Source organism: Fundulus heteroclitus, chromosome 20 (genome assembly GCF_011125445.2).
Source record: "Fundulus heteroclitus isolate FHET01 chromosome 20, MU-UCD_Fhet_4.1, whole genome shotgun sequence".
Classification (NCBI taxonomy): Eukaryota; Metazoa; Chordata; class Actinopteri; order Cyprinodontiformes; family Fundulidae; genus Fundulus; species Fundulus heteroclitus.
The window spans coordinates 38,334,364-38,359,718 of NC_046380.1; the positions used below are offsets into that span (position 1 = coordinate 38,334,364).

General features: G+C 41.9%; 1 protein-coding gene across 2 annotated transcripts; it reads left to right on the forward strand.

The window, feature by feature from the left end:
• The first annotated feature begins 1,038 nt into the window (after nucleotides 1–1,038).
• zgc:113054 (uncharacterized protein LOC541322 homolog) lies at nucleotides 1,039–24,469 on the forward strand. Of its 2 annotated transcripts, none has more exons than XM_012874371.3 (11): nucleotides 1,039–1,222; nucleotides 1,766–1,955; nucleotides 3,344–3,435; nucleotides 3,532–3,764; nucleotides 9,303–9,539; nucleotides 9,610–9,684; nucleotides 9,765–9,981; nucleotides 13,483–13,691; nucleotides 16,347–16,419; nucleotides 22,240–22,357; nucleotides 23,825–24,469. In XM_012874371.3, the coding sequence occupies exons 1-11, from the start codon at nucleotides 1,207–1,209 to the stop codon at nucleotides 24,018–24,020; spliced, it is 1,656 nt and encodes a 551-aa protein (XP_012729825.2). In that variant the 5' UTR covers nucleotides 1,039–1,206; the 3' UTR covers nucleotides 24,021–24,469. The 2 variants fall into 2 exon arrangements, with proteins under 2 accessions (XP_012729825.2, XP_012729833.2); XM_012874379.3 differs by lacking the exon at nucleotides 1,039–1,222 and adding an exon at nucleotides 1,268–1,374.
• Nucleotides 24,470–25,355: the final 886 nt, after the last annotated feature.

Consider the following 25,355-nt stretch of genomic DNA (forward strand, 5'->3'; position numbering starts at 1 on the left):
AAGTTAATGAGTATCTGACAGCTTGAAAACCTCAGGTGTGAACTTGTACATACACTGCAGTGCAGAAAACTGAGGTTAAAAATCACACATATGTATTTTTTGAAAAAAAAATAAAAAAAATCACAATGGTTTATTTTTTTGTATTAGTTTTTAGGTCAGAAATTTGTACGGTAAGGGAATTGGATCACAGACCATTTTTTTCAGAAATTTAGATCTGTAGAACATCTGTAGAAAATGTGAACTCAACCATAAACTCGAGCAAAATTTCACTTCACCCTATTCATGCGTCCACTGCGCTGTTTGGCTTCAATCTATTCGCCCATTTCGCTCCATTTGCATTGCTCGGAAATTGTTATTGACAACATCGAGCGTTAATTGGCTCCTGATCCCACCTTTATGTGGACATGTAAATCGCTTGCTCCATTCGCCTTGTTCACTGTCAGAGTGAACACGCCTTACCAGTGTTTATTGGGCGAATATTTTCTGTTATTCTATTTCTGACCATGATTGTGTTACATTTTTTGAACATAAAGTGTCACATCTGTCTACAAGAATTATTCACATTAATAAAATCTAAAGACATCATAAAGCTATGCATGCTCATTTTTTTGATAAAAAAAAATTAGTTTTGGAATTTATCATCAGATTCTTGGCATTATAGAGTTCAGCTGATGATGCAGGCAACAATCCGTTTGTGGCCCCTGTCGGTAAAACGACACCCCTATTATTTCTTTATTTAGAGGGGGGACTGCAGCTGCATCCTAAATATTTGCAGGTTCTTTCAGTTTTCTGTGTTATTATGTTTTAACGTTAGAGTGGCTTTTGGCTGAGTATGTTTCAGCAAGGCACGGGAGCTCCTGTGACATAAATCACGCACCGCGCAGCTCTGCGTAAAACCCGGTTTACCTTCAGCCCCCCCGGGCAAAGAGTAGTCGTGTCCAAACATGGTTAATATAGTAAGTTGTGGATGCCCGGGGGAGAAAACCGGCTGTGTTCTCACTCCCACCGCGATTCCACGAGCGAAGCAGTCACGTGCTACGTGGAGTTGGATAATGTTCACGTGTTGGGTAACAGAGGCAGCTGCCACTCCTCCACCATGCAGCGGGTTTCTTACGTGATATAACCGAAAACCTCTGGACCTCCGTAGCACGTATACTTGCCGTGGCTGCCAGCTGCACCAAAGCGACCCGCCCATAATCTGTAAACATGCCGCACGAAAAAGGTAAGAACGTATTTTTTTTTCTTTTTGCACCGAGAGGGGGTCAAAGGAGGCACCGAGAGAGAGAGAGTTCATACAAGGAGCTCTGTGCGAGTCCAGTGTCCAAGTGACGCTTAAGAAAAACCTGTCTCATCTCAGGCAGCTTCTTACGATGAGTAAAAGATCATAACAGTTACACTCTCACTGTAAACCTATCCGATCGCTTACTTTTATCATGCTTTCTATTCAAAGTTGCATTTCAAAAAGGTTCTTATTGATGAGTAGCAGAGTGATTGAAAATAATCTGCAATATTCCCGTTTGTTTAGACTTTCTGCTATATGTTTCCACCTTAATCTGCTCACATTGTTACGCTTTTGATATGTCTGAACGATACTTTTTACGCAGTTTTTAACACTTCAGCTTGGCGGTAGAGTAAGCGGAGCGATCATTGAACAGATGACTTGACAACAGCCGTGCATCGCCTCGCAGCTTGATGCTTGGCTGCAGAGATGCATTGCAGCTGTCGTCAACTACTGCAGCTGACAATGCTCTTGTGATTCTCCCAGTTCCTGACACCCCTGTGGAAGTCATAGTGGATCTGTTGACAAAGGCTGAGAGCATAGCTGCAACATGTGCTGCTGTTCCAGAGGAACTGAAAAGTCACCTGCACAAGGCTCTGGACATCGCCAGCGGGCTAGATGAGTACTTGGAGAAGATGACCACCAAAGAAAGCGAGCCTCTTGCAGAGCTTTATGAGTAAGAAGTTGTTGTTGTTTTTTTACCCTACACTTGATCATCTGAAAATTAAAGTGTTTTACTGTGTGAAATGCAGTGCCTTGGAATAGTATTCATACCCCAAAAACCTTTTCACATTGATGTTATGTTATGATCAGATCTGTGTGTTTTAATATAAAGTATGTACATTTTTTATTTGTTCTACTGTTCACATATAAAAAAATTCAACAGTATTTCACAAAATGAAAAGGTGCATATAATTAAAAACAATTATAGGGTAATAATTAAATTGAGGAGTGATTTTAATGCTGTGCCGTGTAACTTTTTGCCACTAGGGGCACTAGACCTGTAACTTCCAATGCCACTGGCAACACTGCACTGTCCCAAAATTAAACAGTCTCCCTCCGTGTTTTGGAATCTGGCAGCAGACCACTTTTGGACCAACAGATGGAGAAGTCATGCAGTTACTTTTAAAGACAAGGCTACATTCACCCCTCTGAATAAAATCCTACACCAGAAAACCAAAAATACGGCATATCTGTTTTGCTCTGTTGTTAAGGCAGCCTGAGCTGTAACTTAGAATGGGTTATGTGATCTAGAGTGGCGCTCTAGTTCACATGACCTATTCAGCAATGGATCTGACCCTTTCAAGTTACATAGGTGAGTTTTTGATAGGGGCAGCCTGCACGGAGCAACGATACACGGCAAGTGCTGTATATTGACCTAAAAGATTATTTCATATATATCAAATTAAAGGAATTTAGCCATGTAATATGCCAATAAAAATACCAAAAACCGTTTGATCATGGTAAAATACGGTTATATACACAATACGCCTCCATCTTGATAGTGTTTTGATAGTCCTTTTAGAGCTGAAAAATAATTCTCTCTTGAGCACGATTAACAAATATAAATAGACATGGCGACATCTAGTGGCAGTATCGCAGAACTATCATAATGCTGGTTTGCTTAATTTAAAAATCAATTGTAAATAATGCCGGACCAAGCCTGACCCTCTGCAATGCCTCGCAATAAAGCGGCAGCTCGGCGTGACTAACCGTTATTAGTTAAATAAACAAATGTACAAAAATTATAACAGCCTCATATTAGAATATTTACTCACGTCAATCAACTCTGCAGTTAGGGTTAGAGGTGTTAGAGTAAAGGGTGCTGAATACAAATGCACAGCACACTTTTGATATTTTTACTAATAAATGAAAACCAAGCATACTTTTCCTTGCATCTCAGAATGATGCACTGCTTTGTGCTTGTCTATCATGTAAAGTACAAATAAAATACTCTGATATTATAGTTGTAACGTAATATGACAGGAAAATGTTCCAGGGCTGTGAATATTTTTGCAAGGCACTGTCCATGATGTAGAAACGATCATGCATATTTAATGGTAGGAAAACGGTGTCTCACGACTGGGACCAAGTGTTTAAGGAGGGCAAGACTAAGTTCCGGCTTCCAAAGGAGTGCATCACCGGCCATGTTGAGGGTGGGACATATACGTGCACACTTATTAGCATTACATTTGCTGCCTTACGTGTTTCACTATTTTCACTACTATGTTGTTTTGTGTCCTTTATGGCAGGTCAGGCCCTTAAGATGCTCATCCACATGAGTCGGGCCAAGAGGGTCCTGGAGATCGGGATGTTCACTGGCTACGGAGCTCTGTCCATGGCGGAGGGGCTTCCGGAAGATGGCTGCTTGGTGGCCTGTGAGTTAGAACCCTACCTTAAAGAGTTCGCTCAGCCCATCTTTGACAAGTCTCCACATGGTAAAAAGATAACTGTCAAGATTGGATCTGCCATGGACACCCTAAAGGTGAGACAGCGACTGTCAGAGTTATCTAAGTCATTCTGTAAGAGCTCTCAGTGACTTTCTGAAGGATGCCGTTGCTATGCCACAGATCTTTAAAAGGGTCCTCCTGGTCCATATGCACGTGACTCCATGTGGTCCAGATTTTTATGATTCAACGATTTTGGGCACCTACTCGTTGTGTTTCTATTTAAACTGTGGCACCAAATATTATCGATTTTGACCTGACAAAAGGAAAATCACTTAAAGTGTTATTTTTGGGCACAGTGTTAACAAACAAGCTTGTTGCCTCTATAATTGCCACCTGTTTGGGCTCTAGGATAACTTTCACAGATCAGCCTATCAGTTAGATTCTGGGGTTGACCCCATAATGGAATCCAGTCCTGGGAAAAAACAGAGTTTCTATGACTTGATGTAATGTTGTGGGAAAAACCCCAATGCTGCTATCATAGGACTGAAGAGGATAAGTAGCATCCTGTGCCCTTAATTAGGAGAAGGGTTTGCTGCTTTGGAGCATACAGATCTGTTTTAACATAATGCCAAGGAGGAAAGATATCAGGAGTTACTTTAGAAAAGCAATTTTTGCTGCCCAACATATTTGACAGGGTTATAGGGACATGTCCAACCATTTTGAAGCCCATCACTCTGTAGTAAGCAAGAATACTCTAAGGGGACAGGAAAAAAAGAAAGTTGACATTTTTCATTGGACAGCACTACCTATTCAGCCAAAGATTAACATGCAAAATCCTCAGATGTGCTGCCAAAAAGAGCAACACCTCAAACTCTACAGTTCTCAGTTACCTTGTGTTATTTGAAATGTTCATAACAGTACACTCCCCCAGTGACTCCAGTGGATGGGCACCAGCTCCCCTATGACCCTGCAAGGACGAGCAGATACAGACAATGGATAGATGACAGCAGAATTAGCAAAAGTACCTTAGTATAGCACAAGACTTCTGGAGCAATGTCCTCCATGCGCATTAGACCAAAGTCGGAATGTTTGACCATAAAGAACCATAAAGAACAATTTCTGGTCGAACTCACTGCAAACTTGTCCTATGGTGTTGTAGGAGCGATGATTAGAGTCTGTTTTTCTGCAATGGGACCTTGACATTTAGTAGATATGTAAGGGATAATGCCCTACACGGTGTCCATTATCAGAAATTAATGGACGACGCCGTGGTGTGAACCGTCCGATGCAAAGTGGAGGACGGTTGCTTCCGCAAAGTCCATTAATTTCTGATAATGGACTCCTCGAAGGGCATTAGCCTGCTTATACCAGGGTAACTTACAAAAGAAATAAATATTAAATCAATTATTGATACTTGAATTTTTTTCATCATTTTAATTAACAAGAAGCAGCTGAGAGAACTATTTAATATCTCAGTGTGACGTGTTGCCAAGGTAACCAGCTAGCATCTGAGCCAGCGCAATAATTTAGAACAATCAGGCTATTTGACTGGACCTTTTTAACAGATACCCTGCAGCCAATCAGAATCAAGTATTCACTCAGACCATGATATAATAAATCAGTCTGAGACCGTCTGTTTAACAGCTAAAGTTTTGCCAATCTCAGTCAATAAAGCAAGAGGACAATATTGTAAGAGGAAGAGAGGGTAAAATTAATCCACAGTAATGTGAAAGACTTAAAAAGTCATTGGCTGTTGTACAAACAACAGACTTAACATGTGTACTTACTTTCCATCAGGTAGTAAATGTGTGCTTATGCACATCAGTGAGGTCCCTGCAGCTTTGTGCAAACATGTGAAATATGTCAATAAATAAAACATGAGAAGAAATGGAAAACAACACTGCAAGTTTAATATTGTTTCTTGTTCGACGGCATGAGCTCAAATTTGTTTGACTGTTAGACAGAATTGACTCTGATCAATGCTCTGTCCCAATACCGGGAGAAATTGGTGGACAACAGAACGAGTCAACAGAGCAAGGGTCAGTGGCAGAATTTGCTCTGGGCCTGAATTTTGGAAGCAAACAATGTGGGCGGCAGCCTTAGATGATTTGGGTCTGTTCATTTTCATATTTAAGTTCCTTTGCACTATTTAAAAAAAAGTGGTAGTAGTAGTAGTAGTAGTAGTAGTAGTAGTAGTAGTAAAAGTAGTAAACTGTATGTAATATTTCTCCAATGTCCATGGACATCATTCTATTTCATGTTCAAGATTATTAGATTAGATTCGATTAGATTCAACTTTATTGTCATTACACAGGTACAGGTACAAGGCAACGGAATGCAGTTTAGGTCTAACCAGTAGAGCAATAGCAGCAAGTGCAGGATAAACAATGGTTCCATAAGTACATGACATGGGTTATTACTGAATAAATATAGAGATGTATACTATTATAGACAGAATTTTACTGATAGATTTGTCCTATAAGTAGATAACTAGTATTGTGAACTAAATTTACAGCTGGATATGTACCGAATATGGTATACAGATGGATATTACTATAAATAGAGTTTTACAGTTATGTACAGATATGTATATATAAATAACTAGTATTGTGAACTAAATTTACAGCTGGATATGTACCGAAGATAATATACAGATGTATATTACTATGAATAGAGTTTTACAGATATGTACAATAGCATAATATACAGATGATTGTTATTATAACAGAGTTTACATGTACTATGAATATATGTACAGATGGCTATTACTATAGTCAGAATTGTGAGCATGATATACAGGTAGCTATTACTATAAAACGAATAAATTAAGTTGGACAGAAGCTATTTAAATTAAAGTGCAGTTTAGGATTATGTCCTTATATCAGTAGAGAACTGGCCCTTGTTTAGCCCGTATGCCCTGGCCAAAATAACCTTAACAAAGTTGGGCTGGCTTAGCTAATTTCATTGACTGTAATAACTTTTCAGTCATGTTTAGATATAAATGGACATCCTCCTGATAGCCATTCACCTTTGACCCGATTTCCAAATTGTTTAGGAAAAAGATCAAAGTTGTGTTTCCTACATCTTTTGAACAAAATGTTGCTCAGGATATCCATCATGTGCAGAAGTACGAGTTTTTGCCTGCTGCAATAGATATACTTTAAAGGTGTGACAATGCATTCAGCTCCCTAAACAGGACTGTTTGCAAATTTGGGTTCACAATAGTGAAATGAGGTTCAGATTTTACTGATGCTACTTTAACGCCAAATGCAACCTGGTTTTAATAAAATCAATTAATCAATTAAAGGTATACTATGCAACCGGGGTTGATTTTCCAGCGAAGCTCCCCCCAGAGGGCGAAAGTAAAAGTGCACTGTCATAAAGATGCTCAGCTGTTCTGGTTTCTCCGTCAAGCCAAGCGCGGTTGTTTTGAGCTTAGCAGACAGGCGAACGCAACGAAAAGTGGAAAAAAACAGCAGTACAAACAATGACTAACACAGTGATAGTATGAACATCAAGCTTCCCGCAGCGCTATCGCCAAGCCGCCGCCTCGCCAAGCCGCGGCCGCCGCCTCGCCAAGCCGCCGCCGCCGCCAAGCCGCCGCCGCCACCACCGCCGCAGTAGCGTCTCGCCAACATAAAAAAAAATGTAATAAAATAAATAAATAATAATAATAATAATAAAACTCGATATGCTTGCATGTTTATTTGATGTTAGCACGTGGTTCTTTGTTGTTGCTTTCGCGCGTGCATATAGTGAATGGCAGGGAAAAAACACATGGAGTTCTCGCCGTAAAGCAAGACCAACTCTCGCGGTCTTGCACGAGACTTCTGAGCCTGTGTGTGCGGGCCGAGTGCGGTATTTCCCCCACAGACCACCAGGGCGGCCGAGAAAACCTTTGTTCGACCTGAAATGACTCATTTAATCATCCAAAACAGTATGGAACACATTAATTAACTGAAAAATGTTGCATAGTATGCCTTTAAGATGTCACCCCCCCCTCCCCCCACAGTCCCTTTCGTAGAACAAAGCTGCCCTAGCATTATGCAGGCAACCAACTTTTCATATGGTATACCTGAAATGCTGCAACAGGACATATGAAGAAAAAAAAACACATCTAAATATATGAGAGTTATAAAATTCACTTAGACTTGACAAATAACATGGCACCCTTAATTTGCATATGCATTTTTATTGGTTAATTTGTTTAATTTGTTCCCACCCAGTTGACAGAGGGCTAGTTGCACACAGTCAGTGTGCATAATGTTGTAAAGGTCACTACAACTCCCGATATTACCAATTAGCTAATGCCCATTGGCTATGTGTTGTGTAAAGTGTGAAGTAAGCAGTTTGCAGAGATGCTGATGTGAAAGCATGCGTGCCGCGGTATTGCATCAGCTGAAATACACTCTAACTGTGTTGTTGACGCTGACGTTTGCAAGCTCACGTTCTTGGTCAGATTTACCCCATCCAAGTACTTGGGTTCAAAAGCCACCTGGGTCAGCGGTTATGTTTGTCTCAGGTACACATTTTGTGGCTGTGGTGTATAAATACAATAAAAAGGCTCCAAAGGTATCCTGCGGATTTACAGAAACCAGAGGTCAACGCTGTACAAATTTGAGCTGAACATGTGATTTCACGGCAGCTCGAAACCCAGGAAATTAAAGTGCGTTCAATGCACAGCAGACTTAAATGAGCCTTTGTGGGACATGCTTTTTACCTCTAGAGCACAGGTGTCAAACTCAAGGCCCGCGGGCCGAATCCGGCCCATCAAGATAAATTATCCGGCCCTCAAGAGCCAAAAAAAAAGGCATATCATGTGATAAAGTAGAGGTATATATCCTTTTAAATTGTATAAAGCGGCTAAAACTGTGCCTCCTATAAGTGTAACTCACCCCAATATTAACTTTTCTTGCAGATAAACTGTATAAACTGGGCCTAAGGTTGCTATTTCTATGTTACTGTGCATTTTTTATACTTCTATGTGAACTGGAATGAAATTATGAAATGAAAAGTATCATCTATACACGTGCAACCGACCCTTTTAATGACTTCATGACACCAAAGTGGCCCCATATAGAAATGAGTTTGACACCCCTGCTCTAGAGTTAGTGCCTGGTGTCTGGATTTAGTGAAATCTGTGGCAAATATCGAGCTGCTTGACTTTCCCATTGACGTATTACTACAGTCAGAGTCAAGAAATCAACGTGTGCGCAAGAATGTTAATAAGAATCTGTACTAGAACTAGGAAATCATTGAGTTATAAATAAGAACCGTCTTCATTGCAAAGGTCTTGTGGCGGATTACAGTCCAGTGAGTGAAAAACCACGAAGTTTAATATTTCAAAATGATCTTAACAATGAAGGGGTAAAGGTTTTGTCAGGTGTCCCAGACTTTGTTATAGATAACAGTTGCTTTTTTATTGTTGTGTTGTTTTTAAAATAAAGAGAGAATCTTTGACATGTTCTGGGAGGTCCATGTGACCTGGTACTGCACTTCACCTCTTTACATTTCACCTCTTTACTCTTTGCGGTGTCAGCTTGTTTTCATAAGCAGACTGGTCAGTGATTAACTCTGACATTTTAGGGGACACGTGCCAGTAATCTAATTATGTCATGTACCTTTTTTTTCAGGATTTAGCCACTGCGGGTGACCAGTTCGACATGGTCTTCATTGATGCAGACAAGAGTAACTATATCAACTACTACAACTTCATAATGGATAACAACTTGTTGAGATTGCAAGGGGTTATATGTGTGGATAACTCCCTCTTCAAAGCAAAGGTTTATCTTAAAGATACCACAGATAGCAACGGCCTGGCGCTTCGAGAGTTTAACCAGTTTATCGCAAACGATCCCCGGGTAGAACAGGTACGTCTCTGTTCGTCATTCGGGCGTTTGAGTCATTTTCAATGTTAAGGTTACTCCTTTTGCTCAAAAGGTCATCCTCCCTCTCAGAGATGGCATCAGTCTTATCCGGCGCGTATCTGGGTCCTCAACCCGGTCGCTGTCTCAGGTACTTCCGACTTTTGCTGACGCCTCTGTCTTGGTGTGGTTCTCGCTGAGCGTCCCTGTGTGTTGGATCTTGTCCGTTAGGGCAACATAACAGATGACGAAGTTTTCCGCGGCACCAAGGGGCATTCCATCTTGGACCGGATGCGTCTGGATGGGAAGGTGGCCTACGTGACGGGCGCCGGACAGGGCATCGGCCGGGGCTTTGCTCACGCCCTGGGTGAGGCTGGCGCCAAGGTGGCTGTGGTGGACATGGACCAAACCAAAGCTGAGGCAGTGGTTAAAGAGCTCTTCCTTAAAGGTGAGCAGCATGGTCATAAAAAATTAACCGTCTTCGAAAAGTTGAGAACTTTTACACGTTTAGTCATACTTAGTTGTGTTTGGTTACATTTAGTCACAGTCAGACGCAGTTAGTCACGTTTAGTCACATTTAATCAATCAAGTCAATCATGTGATTGACATAATTTGGTTACATTTAGTTACATTAATCATGTTTAGGGCTAGGCAAGTTAACGCGTTAATTTCGCGTTAATTCATTAGACTATTAACGGCGATATTTATTTTATCACGCATTAACGCATGTTGCTCACATGCTTTCAGTCAGTGTCAGTCAGCAGGCGCGCTGACTGCAGCGCGCTGTCACGGCAGCACTCTGCCGCTCCCCCTCCCCTCTCGTACATGGCTCAGCGGCGCCAGCCAATCAGCACGCAGGCTCAGCCTGGCCCGCCCACTCAGCTCTCACACAAACTTAACACACAAACAGCTGAGAGAGACCGCAGCAGCGAAAAAACATGAACAGGCTTTATTTTAATACCGTGAATGAAATCAAGCTGTATGTTTTGTAAAAAGCCAGTTCATTTCAGTGGAAACACAACAAATTTATCTAAGCACGTGAAAAAACATGAAAACGTCGAGCCACAGAAACGGAGAGAGGAGACGAAACTTCTGTCATTGCCCCGACAGACCCACAGACGTCTCTGACTGAGGTGTTTCAGTCCTCCATGGAACATCCAGGTAGATCAGTGTTCATCTTCAGCAGCAGTTCATGTTAACTTTCAAAGTAGATATTATCTATCATATGTTACTGGAGCCCACACATAACATGTAATTAAGACCTTGAAAGAACCCAGTACATATATTAAAAAGTGTTATTTAAGATAAGATAAGATTAGCTAATCCTTTTTTTATCCCACGACGGGGAAATGTATAGGATTAAAGCAACAGGCAGGTGTACACAACACAGACAAAATTACATAAGGATTGAAATATATAAGAGGTGGATTAGCGAAAAAACACTGAACATAACATTATTGTTATTATTATTATTATTATTATTATTTAATTGTAATAATAAAATCAAAACCCAAAAGGTCAACAGTTTCATGATACATCAAGCTTAGGGACTGGCTAATATACAGCAGGTCAAAAAAGGCCATATTTTGGCTGCAGTGCTTGCTGTTCTCTTATGAAGAAAAGATCAACTAGTGCACTAAATTCAATAGATGGGTTGAAAATATCCAGTATAAAATAAGATAAGTGCTACAAATGTTACAACACTTTTGTTCATATGGCAGCAGAACATTAAAATAAAAGTGCTCTTTACACTACTTTTGAATTCATTCTTGGAGTTTGCGCATACAATGCGATTAATCATGATTAATCGGGATAATTATGCGATTAATCGCGATTAAAAATTTTAATCGTTGCCCAGCCCTAATCATGTTTAATTAGATCACGTTTAGTCTCTATGTTTACGTGGACATAGGTAGGGGTGGGGCGACACATCGACCCTGTCTACGACATCGATTATGAAAATACGTCAATTAGCATAACGTTCATCGACACATCACAAAAGTAGCTGCACCTGCTCAAAAGATCTGAAAGCATCGCTTCATCTGGAATGTAAAGCTACAGAGAAACGCCCACATGCGTCTAAACTATTAGAGAATGTGGCGCGCTGTCAGGTTTTCAAAGTGGAGCTAACTTTTCACAAACACAACAGCTAATCACGAGCACCTGAAGCGCTTTGTACACAGACGGCACACGGCTGCAGGACAGCTAAGTAAGTCCTGTTTACTTTGTTTTTCAAAACATAGTGCGGTGTCTGATGATTCAACGCATTCTAGCACATCTCTAAGGCCGATGCTCACACTGAGTTATCAAAAAAGCAAAGAAAACTAAGAAACGGCCTGAAGCTACAGGCGGAGTGATCTCATGTAATGGGGGCCTGTGTGCATATGGAACAGTTTGTGCATATAGCTGGAGCTGTACGCTGCTTAGCGACAACGAAGCTCAATATGGTATTGTTTGGGAGTCTATAAAAGAGGCTTTGTCTAGGATCAGCAGGGAATATTTCTGCAATCTCCTTTAATTCCTCTGGATTGATGCATAGATCCACAATTTTAGATATGTCTGTTTAAAATTAAAACCTCCGTCCGCATCGAACTGTCTCAAAGACTGCAGATGGCTAAAACCTACAACACACAACAGCACCACATTTCCTTAAGATTTCCAACACATAACATGTTTAGTAATTCATGTAGTTACTTGAAAAGCTGCATTGCTAATTAGGGAACTTTAACACGATACTTTATAGCCTGTTGCTACAGCTTGTAAATAGATTTATTACGTTGCACTACCCTGCGCAAATAAACAAACATCAGACTGCATTACAGACATATTTGCCTTGTCAGTGATTAAATCGTTAAAAGTTACAACCTTTTTATAAATACTGAATTGTTAATCCGAACAGCGTCTATCTAAGCACTTGTTCGGATCTCGTCATTCAGATTGGGCCAAACTGCCATGACTGCACATGTGTGCTTTATGTGTCTCATCCTGTAACACAGAACGACCAACGGCATATGTTGCTGAACCTGTATCTTAATTATGGAGTCAGGCATAGGTACGTTGAGTCACGTTTAAGTATGTTTAATCATGAACAGTCACGTTTGGCCTCAGTTAATCACATTTAGTCAGGTATAGGTATGTCTAGTCATTATCTGTTATGTTCCATCCTGGAAGAAAACCTGTTAGGAACTGCAAAAGGACTCTAGACAAGGTTGGGGGTGTCAGAATGGCCTAGTTTACGTCTAGTCTTAACTCACACTGAGAATCTGTGGCATTTGTGGTAGAAGACTAATTGCATTGAAAGGTACACTAGCAACAATTATTAATACTATAAATAATTATCTTTTCAATTCACTATTACATTCTAAATGATTTTGCCGACAGTAGCAATTTGAATTGAGAAAGTCAAGCACTCTATCTCTGCATTGCCTGTCACCTGCATCGTAAAAACAAAGTTCAAAGTTAAATTCACTTTGCTTTTTGTCAGAGTCTGAACTGAAATAAAATGGTGCTCCTTTTCTGTTTGAGGCTCTTTGAATGTTTAAATGACAGTTTGAAAGGAAAATGAAGCATCTTCGAGGGCCTTGAGGTATCTTAGTGGATCTAAACTGGTTGAACTGGCTTTATGCTGGGGATGCTGTGGTGACTTGGGCATTAAGCAGTACGTTTTAAAAGTATACATCAATAATATGTACATTTCCACTAAAATATAGGTTTAATCACATGTTTGTTGTGTTACCAAGTGTAGTTTATGACCAGCAGATGGCAGCATACTAAAGGCTAAATTGTACTAAAGGTTCCTCGCTGCCTGTGGCGGTGTACTGTTTTGTTTTTCTTCTGTAGATTGAAGCATTCCATAGATTAATAAAGGAAAGTAACTTATTGCACAAGTTGTTGTCTTTAGGTCCTAATTCTTTAGTAGTTCTTAACGGTCCACATTTCCCTTTTCCAGGCATCCACGCCATTCCTATCGCAGCTGACATCAGCAAGTCAGATGACGTGCAGAGGATGGTTGACACCATCGTGTCCAAATGGGGAGCGATCCACATCGCCTGCAACAACGCTGGCATTAACAAGAACTCGGCCAGCGAAGACACAAGTTTAGAGGAGTGGGACCAGACTTTCAATGTGAACCTGAGGGGGACGTTTCTGTGCTGTCAGGTGTGTGCAGGACAGGCCCAGTTAACCTGTGTGGTCGCATCATGTAATCTTGAGGGCAACAATTTAGCGATCAGCTGAAAACAAATTATTCTATATTATAGGGGAAAATATTTGGGCTTTGATGTAAAAAAAAAAGATAAGCTTTAATATGTTGATTCAAATCTTAAATGGAAAAAGTGTAGGAACCATTAACAAACACCAGCTTTGACATGTGCTGGTGCCTCTGATAAAGATCTTGTAAATAGTCTTCATATGAGTTGTTGCAGTAGCATAACTTCACACTGAAACATTTGCTGTTTCCTTTCAGTAAGCTTTGTAGTTTTGCTTACCTACCTTGCCATTCTCCTCATTCTGTGGTGGCAAGATAAGTCTGGGTCTTCATAAAATCAGGATTTTCACAGGTGTAGTTATTTAAAATTTGTTAATAATTGTTCTTTCCATAGAAGTGGCCCAGTTTGGACCATTTGCTTATTTTTGGCAATTTTACCTGATCTTAAAAGATTAACACGCATCCGTTGATCTTGATCAACATGTTCTGCTGTCTTTTCCATTTTGAGGAGGGCCTAAAGGAACCTGTCATCTGTTTCAGGTCATATTTACTATACACCATAGGGGAAACCAGAAGTCATGGAAAAAAATCTTAAAGGACCCTAGATACTGATGGACTTAGAAAAGTAAATCATAAATTACATAAATGCTTTAGTTAAATATGTTCTATAAAGACACATTTTTAAGGGTGTTGATAAATCAGACCAATTAATCTTTTTTAAGGGGGATCATCTGCTTTTCAGTTCTTCCTTTTCCCATTTAAATTATTCAGTTGTGGTCTAGATAAAGTGGAACTGCAATGCTTTGGTCTGAATTCCTTGTTAACCCACCCTAACACCCCCCCCCCTTTTTTTTGCCCCTGTTCTGAGGTGCATCTGAGAGCAACTAGTTTCGGTGCTGCTTCAGCCCCACCCTCCAGGTTGCAGAGCGTTCCACTCCACCCTGCTTCAGCCATTTTTGTTGTATGCTGGGGGACAACGTAATGAACAACCAAATATTTTGATATATCTACTTGTAGCTTCGGCATCCTTCAGCTTGGACTAGAAAATCGCTTTGAGAAATAAAAATGACTTCCGTGACCTTGTTTAGCAGCTCTGCGGCAAATACTGTGATGTAGCTTTTCAAAAAAAGAAGACAGAGAAGGGCCTGAAAAATATGACCCAAACAGAATATAAAGATAACTAAGCAGCTCCGGGACAGACTGCATGTACTCAACAGAACGTGTTTAAAGACTAAAAAAAAGAGTTCATTTTGCATGATATGCCCCCTTTAAACAATTTATTTTTCTCAACAAGGATTGTTTTTCCATCCAACAGAAAAAAATACATTCATAGTAGAGGTTAGGTTTTTCTCAGACTGAAGGAAAATACAATAAAAAACAAAATTAACATTGTTCAATAAACACAACGTTTTCATCAGATACATGATCCAATACAACATAAATTGTCTAGTTAGAACAACATTTAATTAGAAACAGGAAGTCTCTTTCAAGTTTATCAAACTTTAACAAACATGTTTATTGAGATGATTTAATCTGATGTGAAATGGTATCTGAGAATTTTCTGAAATGAACCAGATTTATGGTCTCATTTCCAGATTTAATTTTGGGTCATTTTTTATGTTTTATGCAAAATTAAGCAGCAGCATGGACCCGTAATCTAGTGTGGATTCAAAATCGCTGAAACCTTAAAAGTCCTTTCCACAAGCTTAAAGAGAACGTGTCGAAGTGACTGGAGTTTTCTTAGATCGTTAGAGGCATAGAGGAATACAGCAGTGCCCCTCAGCAGCTTGTTGCTGCACACTGCCAGTTAGCTGGCTTAAAGTCTTTTTTTCTCTGGCTGCTTTCAGCCAAAAATAACCCGGAAAGGTGAAACTAATGATACACCAAGTGTCACTTTTTAGGTCACGTAGTTAACCTTCAGAGATGAACCAACCAATTAGCTAATTTCTTTATGATTTATTAAATGCTTGAAGACCAACAACTTCCACCTTTTTTGGTCTATAAATAATCATCATATAACATGTTTTTTGATGGACTTCTTCTGCATTTATTAAAATTCAGATAAATGTTAGGGATGTATGTTTTGATGCATTTATCTGATTTATCTGTTGGATTTCAACCACTTTTTAAAAGAAATTTCACTGAGAAAGATCGTAAATCGGCATTACCATAACTCCAAAAAAGAGTGTTTTTTGCAGTGAGCGCTTGAACACTATTATTAAATCTATTAGAAATCTGCACATTTTTAGTCGAGCACTTTAGATCACTCTCAACATTTCATTTAGAATGTGGGTGAAAATACCATGAAAAGCATGTTTTTTTACTCTGGGTTATCACTCACAGAACTGCACAAAACCAGACATTTAAAGAGTCAAATGGAACGAAAGAATAAATATATCCATGCAGTTGTAAAGTTTTGTTCTGAAAGGTGAAACCACAGCTGCACCTATGAGTGCACAGCCAACAAATCTTCAGATCCTTTCCAGCACGTCGGATGCGATCCTGCCTCCTGTGCTAAACCACATGTTTTCCTGTTGATCTGTGCTCAGCCTCTCGGTGCGGCCTGTAGCAATAACGCGTCTCTTCTCCCCGAATCCTTGCCTTAGGCGGCGGGTCGAGTGATGTTAAAGCAGGGATACGGCAAGATTATCAACACAGCCTCCATGGCCAGTCTAATAGGTGAGTAATGATTCCATTCTCCTCTCTCTCTCTCTCTGGAGCCGCTCAATGTCGGCATTTAATCTCCCGATTTGGCGTGGGCCGTTGTGCTGAGAAAAGGAAGGGGGGGGGGGGGTATGAGGGTGTATACATAAAACTCTGTAGAAAGAAGGTATTTGTTGCGGTTTTTCTATTTACAAGGCCAACTTGGAACAGGATTAGGCAGCTTTATCTCCAGTTCCATGAGATGCATCCACCGCCGCTTACAGTCAGAAACACAAAGTGTTGTGATTGCGTCTCTCTGAGGCGGTTTTGCATCATAATAAACATCCCCTCTCTGCGGAGCTGTGCAGAGGATGTGGAAGGCAACCTGAGGTCCAACTTGGGAGGGGAGGGTTCCTGTGCAGAGGCAAAAAGAAAAAGGAAAAAAAAAAAAAAAACACCGACCCGCGCCGGCGGCCTCGTTTGAGCAAACGGAAGACACTTTGAGAGTTTGGCGAGAGCCTAGTGAAAGTCACGCCTCTCCAACTGGTTCCTCCGGAGGAGCAGCAACAGTTCATCAGCAGTATAGTCGAATCGCCAGTAAAACAGCGCGCCATATGGGCCCCCGGTCCCGACTGCAGGGGCAATCTGTAAAACAGGAGCGTGCTGGTAAATAGAGGCCGGCGTTAAGAAAATGATCAATTACTCGCATTACGTCCAGTCCTTCAGGAATTTACTTTATCGCTCTGGACATCTGTTATAATATTGTCATAATGTGTAATCAGATGGGAGCCGTACGAGCCGAGTGGAAGCTGGAAATGCAGCCATAAACGTCCAATTAAAATGCACAATGACAGCTTTTTGTCCATCTGCTGGATAAAAGAGTGTGTGCTAACACCGCACTCACACACATTCTGACCCTCACAGCTTTATTCCTCCTTTCCACAGTCACCGCTGGACGGAGAAATATCTAATCGGCCGCACAGCTATTTGCCTCCTTAAAGACTTCTGCTTTTTATGCCACCGTGCATGATTCGGATTATCAAATATGTTTTTCATGTCAAGCAAAATAAATGCAAAAAAACAAAACTGTTTTCAAAGGATAATTTCATTTAATAAGGGATAAAAAGACCAAAGCAACCCGGACCAATGTGAATATACAATAACCCCCCCCCCTCACCACTACATTATGAATTAACCCTGATCAGCCACTTCCTTTGGTTCAGTATCACATCCACAGCTAGTAGTAAAAGCTGCCAGGCCTGTAGAGTAAAAAAACTGAAATAGAACCTGTCTGGCAGCATAAAGTAGGCTGACATATCTCTAAGAGCAGCATAACATACCAACATCACGCCAAGAGAGTATTGATGACTCAATCAGGAGATCACAAAAAAAAGAGCAACATTTGAAGCACTGCAGGCCTCACTGGCTGCAGTGCAGGTCAGAGTTCATGGTTCAGCAATAAGACAGAAGCTGTGTCTCAATTCGCAGGCTGCGTCCTTCGAAGGACGCATTTTAAGGCCAGTGACGTCACAACGATGCGCGGAGGCTGTCCCATTTGTCAAAAATTCTGAGGATGCTTAAAATGCAGCCTTCGATGCGTCCTCCTTTTCCCCGAATTCTGAGGATGCACCTCTACCATCCTCAGTGGCCTCGCCTGCCATAAGATTTCCCGAGGTGCTTTGCGCGCTTTTTTAAGTGATAGTGAAGGTAGTGATTTAAGTTAGTTATTTACAGGGTTTGTACACATTTAACTATTCAATTCAAATTACTAAAGTTACAAACACAAGCTTATATCAATATATAAATATAAAATTTTATATTTAAACATATTCTTCAATCTGCTGACAAGCGTTTGTTTAATAACTGGTATATTATGATCAGTAGCAGGCCCCTGGGTGAAAATAATAGCAGGTAAATGTTACCTCTCCACTGCGCTCTCCCAGTCTGAGAAAAATTCGTCACTGGTTTTGCTGCCGCCGAAGCCGTCTAAAACTACTCTCCTCCTCCAATAACAGGTAAATAAAAAAAAAAAAATAAAAAAAATTTCCATATCCATTTTTTGGTCGTCTGGCGCTGTTTTTCACCGGGCTTGGGGTAGACATGATGACGTCGAGTCGCAACCAGGAAGTGCTCCAAAGGCTAGACCGTCCCATTTACCAACGGTTGAGGCTCCTCCGAGCATCCTCCGATGGCTGGGTCCTCCTAAGGCTGTGTAGGCTGGGCCCTTCGAAGGACGTAGCCTGCGAATTGAGACACAGCTAGAGAGACTGGGCAAAAATGGCAGCCATTGTTGGCCTATTAGATTATAAAGGTCCGCCTGGCCTTTACCAGAAAGCATCTCGATGATACTCAAGATGCATGTGGAAAAGAAGTCTGTGAACTTCAGACCAAATCCACCCTACCTCAGACATGGTGGTGGCAGTGTGGTGGTCTGGAGCTGCTGTGCTGCTTCAGGACTTGAATGACTTGCTGTGACGGATGGAACCACGAACTGATGAGTGACAATCATCCAAAACTCGGTGAAGGTTTTGGCATGGCCTGCTCATAACCCTGACTTAGATTTGATTGGGAAAGCTGTGGCATGACCCAGAACAGGCTGTCCATGCTTGTGACCAAATTAAAAGAGCTCTACAAGGAAGAGCAGGCGAGAATGACGGCAGTCGTTGCTGCCGAGGCTGGAAGAGCAATTCCTTTTTTCTAAACTTAAAACATGGAATCATCATTTGGAAACAATATTGTGTAATTCTTGAGTTATCTTTGTCCAAAGTTAAAATGTGTTTGATGAGCTGAAATTTTCAACTGTGGACAAAAAAAGAGCAAAAACAGAAGAAATGAGTACGACAGAAGGCAACCCCTTTTTCAGAGCGCTGCGTTCAGAGGATTGTTGCGGGCTGTGTGGTGATCTTCATGACGGATTTGTGGCTCGCTACCACTCTCACCTGCACAGCTCAGCTGCATAGTAATAGGCTCGACGTCGGCAGCTCCATTCAGGGAGAAGAGCACATCATTTGAACTTCTTATCGGCTCGGAAGATTTCAAAATGTAAAGGCGTGTCCGATAAAGAGCATGTTTTCTCCCACTGGAAATGGGCAATAAGTAGCAGGGTGAATGTTAAAGAGGGCTTTGGAGAATGCGCTCTTTCTGCCTCCTTTTTCCCCTTCTCCGGGGGATTACTGCTCTTTAAGTCGGCAAAAAACATCAATGCAGGTTTATTTAAAGGATGAAGGCATTTTCTGAATGGTATTTTGGGGCCGTATCATCGGGTCTTGAGCGAGGATTAGTGCTGTTAGGCATTTTGAGCTCTGTTTCCTGTCCTGATAAGTTGGATTTCACCTTCAATCTGCATGTAAGCCGTGGGCTCTGCTCCTCCCCGCCTGCTCCTCTGAGGTCCTAGCCTGGCCTCATCCGGCCCAACCCAGACGCGCTGCTGCTATCCCTTCCACATCCCCGTGCAATCCTCCTCGCAGCTCCTATGTCGTCATGCTTCCAGTTATTTCTTCATCCCTGCCGAACTCTCCCGCTTCTATCGTGCACATTTCAACTGAACAATGTATGCCGAACGCTCCCGCCGCCTATTCCCCAAGACAGGTTTTCTACCTCTCCGCAGCTGGCCGGTATTTATCATCCCGGTCTCACACTGAAACCATTTGGCAGTCAGATCGGCGGGTGATGAGGTTAACTACTAAAGTTGTATGTAACTTGGAGCCTTCCTCGTGATGATTAATCAACCAGCAGAAAACGAGCCCCTGTCCCGGCATCCCATGCAGCGTGCAGCATCTGTGATGGTCAGGGCAAACAAATGGCTCCCCGCTTTTGTTGCTGAGGACGGAGCATAACTGGGCATTATGAGCAATTAATTTTACATGACTTTATCCGCAGAGTCCCCAGCAGCGAATGGAAGAGCGAGCACAATAACCTGCATGCATGTTTTTTTGTTGCTGGTTTTTTTTAGTATTCCTTGTTAAAATAAAGTCTGCTTGTCTTGGCTACACTGAGCAAAGCGTTCTCACAGCATTTGAGTTAGTGTTGCAGTGAGGGCAGTAGAGGATGATGTTCTCCATGGGAATGGAAGAGAGGTCGCAGCTACACGTCTCAAGTTGTTATTTTCAAACAGATGTTTTTCCTCATTTTTTGACAAAAAAAAATAAATCTAGGTCTGAGTGATGCCAAACAAGCTGTCTATCATCACCGACATGAAATTTATAGCGCTGTTAAGGCAGTGCTAGGGTCAAGCTTCTCCTTGGTTGAGGTTTCTCCGAATCACCTTTTCAGCTCAGGCAGGAGAGATCCAGACAGCTGTAGGAAAGAGGAACACATTGGAACGGCTCTATTTTTGCCTTGTTTTTAGCAGAGGAAGTAAGGGTAGGCCCACCATAGTTTTTAATAGTCGACGGACATTAAAGTCATATTTTATAGGAGTGTGCGGGCAGGAGGTGCATATATATGGGGTTATATATGGGGTAAGATAGCTGTCAATAATAAGCATATGCATAGGTTTCTGAATTTGTAAATATAACTCAATAAACAAGAATGAATTTTAGATTTGTCATACATGTGACATCAGATGTTTCTTAATAATAATAATAATCATCATCATCATCATCATTATCATCATTATCATCATTATTATAATGATAATGATAATTATTATTATTATGCTTACAATATATATTTAGACCTTACACTTGGTTTCTAGTTGGTGGCGGTAATGCACCTGGGCGTTGTTCGCCAACCACCATTAAACGAGAAGAAAAAGAAGACAAAGAAAACTGAACTTCTCATGTGATGAGTTGACAACAAGGAACAAATACAAATCTTAAATTTATTCACATTTATTGACTTACATTTACAAACTCAGACGCCTACGTCTACCTTTATATTGACAGTTATCTTACCCTGTACAAATAGCAGAAAATATTTGTTTTACAAATTATATACCTTAGCATACACCCCTGGGTCTTTCTGCATGGAGTTGCATACAATTTTATCTCGTAAGCAGGCATAAAAAGCTTAGCCTCGTGAGACCATCCTGATCTCGCGAGCTTTCAAGGTTTCACTCGCAGATCAGTCTGGCTACTCTCCGTTAAAGAAAATTTGGAGCCGTTCACCAAACGAACGTCCAATCAGCGTTGGCTTTGAGGCGAGTTGAGGTGTGACGCAACGGGAAGCGCGTCAGTTCAGTCTAAAGAACATGGCGGCTTCAGCCGATGAAACTAGCGTTAGCGTGGCTATCGAGCAAGTTTTATCGGAATTACAGAGTATTTCTTTGCTGAGCTAACGAGCCTTTACCTGCAGCAGCAAGTGTAGCTTGGCTTGTGGTTGTGTTTTAACAGAGCGACGACGAATCTGATTGGTTCATTTGGCCCGTCTATCACCAACATAGGCCAATCAGCTAACCAGTATTTTCGCCCCTTCCCAAAATTACTTCAACGGAAGGTTTCCAGATGGATATGCGGAGCAAATCTATCTGGCGGAGTCAGGTAATAAAAAGCTAACAATAGGTGTAACTTAAACTGAAGCTGCTGTGTGGAGCCAGGAAGGTCTGCGAGGAGATCCGGTACCTGCTGGAGATGGCAGGCCCTATGCAAGTTGTTCTGAAACGATCTAATGTGATATAATCAGATCTATCTGACTCTGGAAGCTGCAAAGGGACCAAACCAAGCACAATTTCTTTATTCATCAAGTCACTCAAGTTTCTTATAACCTTTATTTGATCAAAAATTCTAAATGACTTTTTTTGACACAGCGTTTGATGGATTGGCTGGGATTAGATCTACATCAGCTCTATGAGCAACTCTGTGAAGTGTCTCCTCTTGAAAAATTCTAACTTTATCAACTTTTCTGTCCTCTCTCCAGTCCCCCATCCCCAGAAGCAGCTTTCCTACAACACCTCCAAAGCTGGAGTGGTGAAACTGACTCAGACTCTGGGAACTGAATGGATCGACAGAGGAGTGCGCGTCAACTGCATCTCACCGTGAGTGTTCGCCGCTCTTCGTTTACGCGCCCCAAACACATGTGTCCACCTTTTGATTGTCGTGAGGGACCGAGCCGCTAAACGAGGTGGTGATTAGCGTGTTTGCTTTCAGAGGAAGCGCTCCGCTCCGAGAGCGACGTGCTAATTTACGTCGGCGCACAATGCATCTGCGCTTAATTAGATGACGTCTTGAGGGATGAATAAGCCGAGCACTTGCTCTAATTGTCCTGTTCAATTAGGGGATCCGATTTGCAACCTCGCTCGAACCTGTAGCTTGTTTGTATCTATGCGCGCGTGTGAGAAGATGGGGAAAGAACACAGGAGAACACTGGAAGGGCTTTCTGTGTCTGTGTGTTGAACTGGGGAGAGACAGGAGGGGGTTGATGCTAAGCGGGGGATGCCTTAGCCCCAGCCATCCCGGAGCAAATCCGTCGGGCGGCTCTGGGCAGACCCGGCCCAGCCACAGCCCCAGAACAAAGCCCTCACACGCGCGTGTTCAGCTTTATTTATCGCGGGCTTGTTTGCTAATTTTAATTTGCTGAGAAGCAGCGCTGTCTCTCCGAACACCCCCTCCATCCCCACCCTCTTGCTAACAGGGTGTCTCAATGGGCCGCTGATTTCTTTGAAGTGACGGTCGGTAAATATGCATAAAAAAGGGACACAATTAGCGCTCGCGAGGTTGACTGGAGCCCGATTCCATTGGCAACTTTAGTCGCAGCGGTGATAAGCTGCATTATCTAGAAAATTGGCTGAGGGAAAACAGCACCTCTGATTGCCAGGAAAGGTTCCAGATAACAGGGCGGCTGAAGAGAAATATAATTGAGGTGGAATATGTTAACCAGGGCGTCACATGGGCTCCTTGGAAGCGCTAATTTAGCCAAATGTTGGAATTGTATATCAAGGCGGCGGGATGGATTGAACAATGATTCAGGCTTTATGGCTTTTAGTCACTGTCACGCTAATTGCGCTGGGAGTCAGAAGTCGCCTCATATTAGGCGGAGACGGCCATGTTGACATGTTTATTCGGATGGATGCCCTGTGATGTGCGACTGTTGGTGGTGGAGACGGGGCCGTCTGGTTTGAGATGAGCTCAGCGACAGAAAGTTCATATTCTTGTAAATAGTACCTAAAAAAGATGCTAAAGCCTCAGGTTTGGGTGACAACTGTAAGCCCGAGCATGTGGGAGCTGAACACAAGCGAGTAAAGGGCTGAGAGCAAATTACGCCAGACGTCTCATCCTACCTGTGGGCTCCTCCTGGGATGAGCCAGTCAATAAAGTGCCCCCAGCCCCACGGTAAATATCAGAGATGCCATGTCCCGGCCGTTCTTCGCGGGATAATTGGTTTTATTTATGTCACCGAAGTGGTGCCTCTGCAACAAACGCTGTCACTCCTGGCTCTGCGCCGTGATGCCTTCTGATTTCATTGTACGTTTTTTTCTCCTCCTGTCTCTCGCTCTCTTTTTCAGGGGGATTGTTGACACCCCTCTCATCCACTCGGAGGATCTGAGGCCTCTGGTGCAGCGCTGGCTGTCAGATATTCCTGCTGGTAGACTGGCTCAAGTGACAGACCTGCAAGCTGCAGTGGTCTACTTGGCATCTGACGTCTCTGACTACATGACAGGGCATAACTTAGTCATAGAGGGTGGGCAAAGTCTGTGGTAGAAGCAGCTCATGAAGAGATGAAAACTTTTTCTCTCTCTTTGAATTCAACTCAGAAATATAGAGTTTTACAGGATGCTGCTTTTCTGTCTGGGGTCTGAAATGGTAAAATGTGATTTTTTTTTTTTTATGGATGACAACAACCACCATTAAAGTAATTTTGTACTGTGCCTGCATAATTATTCATACTTCATACATTTTGGAATGTTTTCTAGGTTTTTGTTGTATTCTTGTTATGCTATGGGAAACCTGACAGAAAATTGCTAAAATACCACTAAAATCAACAGTATTTGAGTTTATTTTTGAATTCAGCCAGAAAATGGAAAAAGGCGGATGCCGATTTCGGAGCACAAGGGAGGCATTTTCGCCCTGAAACATCAGAATAAAAGTTGCTTTGTTTGCTGGGTTTGATACGATCTGCGTCAGCCTCAGAAGTAAATTGTTGTTGGTGATTTAGTTCTTGGATCAGTTTATATTCACACCAAAACGATGTTTCTGGGCCTGGTTTCCATGTCAACCCCGCCGCTCTGTTTGGCTCATGACTTGTGTGTCTCATGCTGTACGTGGTTTCAGCGTCCCAGACCACCTCTCTCTCCAGCTCTGTCTTGCCACAGGTTCTCTGCAAGTGGTGCTTTCGTGCAGAGTCTTAATTGCTCCATTAACTGTTTGTGTGCTGGGGGAAAAAAAACACCACTTAAAGGCGGGGTCGGCCGAGGACGCGACCCCAGCTGCTGCAATTATATGAAAAGTAGTGGCCAATTAGCGCTCTTTGCGTTGTTGACACCGTTGGTGTTTATGTGAGCGACTTCAGGTTCTCGCTGGTAGTGACCGCTCTCTGATTTACATAATTGGGGGATTGGTCATTAATGGGAATAGCGTGTGAGAGGATCCCATTAAGATATGGAGTGAGATCTGATCTCACTCCACAGCTCTGTGCTATTTATCTCCAGCTGGACTGGCGACGCTGGCAATTATTAGGATTCTTATCGTTTCGTTTTTTCTTTTTTTTTCCTCTTTTTTTTGGTAAAACACCAAACTTTGTCACAGCATGGGTGCAACACTTGGCAGGTTTGTTCTCAGGAGCAGTTTATCACGTACGTGCTGTTTTGTCGTCTCACCACTGAGGGGCAGCAGTAAGTCAGGCAATCGGCAGATCCCAGTGACAAAGTTATAAGAGGCTATCACATTATTTGCCCTCATAAACGGGTAATAACAGTGAACTGTTGTATGCGTGAGCAGATTATCACAAGCTTAGGCAAATAAATACTAACATATGTAATGGAAATGGGGTTTTAAACTTCAGTTACATTTCTAATGAAATAAAAACAACAGGCTGTG

Bases quoted from the DNA above. Each gene is read 5' to 3' on its own strand.
- zgc:113054 (XM_012874371.3), top strand. The intron at 3,765-9,302 runs GTGAGACAGCGA...CTTTTTTTTCAG, and splicing joins CTGCCATGGACACCCTAAAG to GATTTAGCCACTGCGGGTGA. The intron at 13,692-16,346 runs GTGTGTGCAGGA...TCCTTGCCTTAG, and splicing joins GGACGTTTCTGTGCTGTCAG to GCGGCGGGTCGAGTGATGTT.